The 4,554-nt window shown below is 40.1% G+C and overlaps 1 protein-coding gene across 1 annotated transcript; it reads right to left on the reverse strand.

Moving 5' to 3' along the window:
* Nucleotides 1-1,465: 1,465 nt before the first annotated feature.
* On the reverse strand, nt 1,466-4,554 carry LOC116258990 (protein CURVATURE THYLAKOID 1A, chloroplastic-like). The gene is made up of 5 exons (XM_031636561.2): nt 4,323-4,554; nt 2,072-2,172; nt 1,878-1,985; nt 1,717-1,788; nt 1,466-1,633 (listed from the first exon to the last, which is right to left on the reverse strand). The coding sequence occupies exons 1-5, from the start codon at nt 4,465-4,467 to the stop codon at nt 1,568-1,570; spliced, it is 492 nt and encodes a 163-aa protein (XP_031492421.1). The 5' UTR covers nt 4,468-4,554; the 3' UTR covers nt 1,466-1,567.

The following is a 4,554-nucleotide window of genomic DNA, read 5'->3' on the forward strand; positions in this document are numbered from 1 at the left end:
CTCATTTCTAAGAGGTGAATGAATCGGATAGGTAATTGACGTAGACATCATTCATTTGGTCCAACTCAATATTAAAGGAAAAAAGATGAACAGAACCCAAGCTGTTTGCAGTGCCAATTCAATAACTTGAACTGGTGTTGTTCTGGTAAAGCCTTGCAGTCGGTGCTCATGGTGGGCAGTGTCTATTCGTTGTTTTACCTTCTCACAGAGAGAAAGAGAGAGAGGTCAGCTTATGGCAGTTCTACTCCTCTAATTTGTGTTAGTGACGAACACGAAGAATACAGGTTAAGCCATCCGGCAGACTTTTCCGTCATCCAAGAGAATGCGTAGAAGAGCAAACCAAACAGGGGTGCTTATTCCTTCTGCACCTCGATCCTGTTAGTCTTTCTCCCCCCCCCCCCCCCCCCCCTCTCTCTCTCTCTACCTCACTCTCGACCTTTTCTGGCTGCGGACTGAGATTCATAGAGTTGCATGCTTCAGCTGCTAAGAAAGAAGGCGCGCTTGCTTCCTCTCTGTTCTTGTCTTGCCTCATGGCTTCACAGTTTACATCTTAAACAAATAAGCATATGAACATTGGCGGCGTCTACGCGAAAGGTTTCGCTAGACGTAAACAGGAATTTCATATTTAATACTGCCACAGAAATCGATCCGTAGAGCAAGTAGGAAGTCGTGCTCCAGAGTAGATAAGAGGGCATGTTCCTCAGTTGTCATACTCTTGCTCGTCGCACTAGGATTATTGAAACTACGATGAGACCCTTCGAGAGTGAGCGTTTAGAGAAGGGGAAGCAGCAGTTAGCAAGGAGGGAAAACAGAGCCTTATTAATCACAAGAGTGATTCGATATGCAGGCAAAACAATAATTTTAGAAACTTACTATGAAGGAATAACTAATTTACCCTGCTCTCGTGATGGCCGTGGTGACTAAACTTCATCTTACAATGTCAAAAAGTATAATTACAAAGAAGATCAAGAGATTCACCAAGTCGTTCATAATTACAAAGAAGATCAAGAGATTCACCAAGTCGTTCATAATTACAAAGAAGATCAAGAGATTCACCAATTCGTTCTTGCATTCAGTATATAGCATGGTGCTTGCGGCTTCGTTTCACTTACAGTAAGGTGGTTATGCAATGGAGAGGTGATAACATGAATCCACTATGTCTATATACAAGACTGATATGTGACGGAAGGCAAAAACGGAGTTACCAATATCAGTGGATGTCGGACAATACGCGTCGTACCGACTTTCGCTGGAATGACTGAAATGACCCACTATTGATGATAGGCTGCCTGAATCAAATTTGGCCTGATTCAGATGATTCAACTACCTATTCGTCCATAGGTAGGTCCCAGTGCCTCTACATGAAGCACCACATTATCATCCATGCATGGATGATAATATTCACCAACATATGTTTACCGTCTATACAGTAAAAGAACAACAGAACGCATTGGAGAAGTGCCTGTGGTATTATATATTATGCAGAAAATATGAAATTTATTTGAAACAATGTTATACAGGCTAGATACAACAATGCAAAAGTTGAAAATCTGCCCCTTGTTGGTGCTTATTCTGAACCAGCAATCTTCTTCTTCAGCTCTTCAATGTCCGAAGCCAATTCTTTCCTGCTAGACTGATAAATACACAATTGTATAAGCAGAACTCACAGCTTGGACACAATCCTCATGTCCGATGGAAAAAAGCAGGTGAATTTACCTTGAACAACAGATATCGGTAGACAAACCATCCCGTATATCCTAGCCCCACAAGTTCCATGATCTTAGGAAGCTGAACAAATCAAATAAATTTGAAATTTCTTTTACTTGTTCATTGCACCAAAGAGATTGTATAACATAGTAAAAAGGGATGAAGATTACCAAAGGAACGGAGTTGATTGCTCCAACAAGTACAGATGACAGCCAAACAGCCAGTATTGCACCTCCTCCATAAATGAATATCGTTGACTTGTTTTCAAGTCCATCCCACTGCCAAAAAGAACAACTTTTCATGTTTGGAAGAGGAAGAATAAAGTCCAAAGCATCGATCGCATTTTCAATAATCCGATATGCACCTTCTCCTTTAAGTCAGAGAAGAGCTCTTCTGCTTGAACAGAACTTGCCGCCTCATCTGAAGATGATGCTCGGATTGGAAGTGGAGCGAACCTGTGGGACTCTGAAAAGAAAAGAAAAAAATTGACATCAAGGCTCTACTTTAATCCAGAAAGCTAATTTAAGACGAAATGCAAAGATATAAAACCAGAAAAAAGTGAAAAAGTGACTATCACTGATCATAGAAGTTAGAACTAAAGGCACTTTTCTTGTGTGGGATGTGTGTATGTGCAGACACGTGAGACAAAGAGAGAGAGAGAGAGAGCAGCTTTTTATTTTTTTTAAAAAAAAGAAAAAAAAAGTCGACTTTCTGACCCCAAAGATGGTTTAAGATTACTAAGATATCCAGTGGTCAACCATGTGAAATGAAAGCAACTCAAGAAAGGGCTACACAAACTTATACACCGCTTTGAATGGTCTTTTCAAAAGATGAACCTAGATGAACGGAAGCATCCATTGGAGGAAAAAAAATTAGAGAAGCAGATATAGACTTTCTTTTACAACCACAAATGCAAAGATGAAGTTATGAGGTACACAAGGCATACATATAACAGGAGGCACTTCTTCAATTGAAGAATAGAACACTGGAGAATAAACAGAAAAATCTAGAATCTTCAGTGTATCACAGACTAAACAACAAGCTGCAGAAAGAAGTTTGAAAATCTGCAATGAAACCATATTTTCAGGAGGTTGACCAGTACATCCAAACCTTGATCCTGTGGGAGGATTCAATGGTAGTAAACCAGATTGTTCTCTTTGTTAATCTATAGTATTAATAGACCTCTTTCATTTTCTATTCCCATAGGGTGCCCAGACTCTACCAACCTGCTATTTATGACTCGGTAGGGAATCAAAAGGCCTTCTAGCAACTATGCTTAGACCTATTTGGGTAGTCCCTTCACATATTGAAAAAGAATCATTCCATGTGCATAATGATTATTCGACCATCATCACACGTTCATTCTTTTATAAATAAAGATCTTCTTGTCTTGTGAGTACCTATATAATGGATCTAACAGAGAAATTCCTGCAAAAATAGAGGATTTCTCTTTTTCCTATTTCCATGGAAATGCATACGTTCTGTACAGTAAACAAATGCAGCTTAACCGTTTTGCTTTTGCTTCTTCACCAATTTATGTCAACAATGGTGCACTTACACACATGCTGTTAGCCCTAAGAGTGAGATTCTATTTCCCAGAAACGTACCAAGAAACCAACAAAAACATAGATTTTTAAAGCCAGCACAATTAACTTTCATTCATAAGCATGAACTAACAAAATTCCTACCATTATCACGACTTGAAACGTCAGTACTAGGTCCAATTTCCATATGTCTGCTTGAAAAAAACAGCATTAAGTTTGACTGGAGGTCATAATTATTCGTGATGTATATCCTTTTATGATGGTTGATCAATGTGATTGACCATAGTCGCCATACAGTTGCTAGAAACTGGCATCTGTTGGCAAATAGCAAATACCCTATATTTAATTTAGACCAACTATATTATTTCCCTTACCCACCAAACGTAATACAACACAAGCAGATGCAAGCCATCAGCACCACTTTTGGTCATAAAGCCACAAACATTAACTAAAACTAGAAATCGATGAAAAAGGTGGGGAAACATAGATACAAAGGCAAAGAAATTCCATCAGAAACTTCAACAGAGAACCATCACAACCGTGGACTTCATAAAATAGAAAAGGCAAATATGTATATTATTAACAAACATTAGCTACAAAGCTTAACTAATGAAGAAAGGGAAGAGGACAATACAAAAACTCAAAAACAGATTACTTAGTAAGAAACATAGATAAAACCTCCAAATTTAGAATTGAGTAAACTGAGTACCATTATGTGCAGAAGTCCGTTCCAGCCAATAAGTCATAAAACGCAGAAAAGGGCAGCAATCAAGCACAAAAGACACTCTAACAAGTACTTCTGGGTGAACGTAAAATAGCCAACACCATTGTATTCTCAGAGACAAAAGAAAAACCTATCTCAGAACGTACAAACCGAATCTTTTGATGGAAAGGCAGTTAGCTCGCTCACGAAGCCATACGTCAAGCAGGAATATCCGCCAAAAAGATGACAGTTTATTCACAAAATTCACTTGCACTAGGTCAATTCCACTGTGCGTGTGTGTGTTGGAGAGAGAGAGGGGGGGGGGGTGCGGGCAGAGATAGAGAGAGAGAGAGAGAGAGACAGAGAACCTGAGAATGAAGCAGGACTGAAGGAGATGGAGGGGCGTCGGAGGTGGAAGGCATTGAGCTGGTGCAGCTGAGGGCGTGAGGTGGTGGTAGTTGGGAGACGGGTCTTGGAGAGACCACTGGAAGCGCCGGCATAGATGGTCGCCATGTCTCCCCTCTCGTTCTGCTCCCTCTTTCTCTCTCGCTCGCTCGTTTGCTCTCCCACTTTATCGTCTTTCCCACCTCTCACAAAACC

Source organism: Nymphaea colorata, chromosome 8 (assembly GCF_008831285.2).
Source record: "Nymphaea colorata isolate Beijing-Zhang1983 chromosome 8, ASM883128v2, whole genome shotgun sequence".
NCBI classification, from domain to species: domain Eukaryota; kingdom Viridiplantae; phylum Streptophyta; class Magnoliopsida; order Nymphaeales; family Nymphaeaceae; genus Nymphaea; species Nymphaea colorata.

What these genes read in the sequence shown, in the direction of transcription:
- LOC116258990 (XM_031636561.2), bottom strand. Translation starts at nt 4,467, where the DNA reads ATGGCGACCATCTATGCCGGCGCTTCCAGTGGTCTCTCCAAGACCCGT. An exon ending in CAGTCCTGCTTCATTCTCAG is followed by an intron (nt 2,173 to 4,322) that starts GTTCTCTGTCTC and finishes TTTTCTTTTCAG; the next exon opens with AGTCCCACAGGTTCGCTCCA. An exon ending in ACCGATATCTGTTGTTCAAG is followed by an intron (nt 1,634 to 1,716) that starts GTAAATTCACCT and finishes TGTATTTATCAG; the next exon opens with TCTAGCAGGAAAGAATTGGC.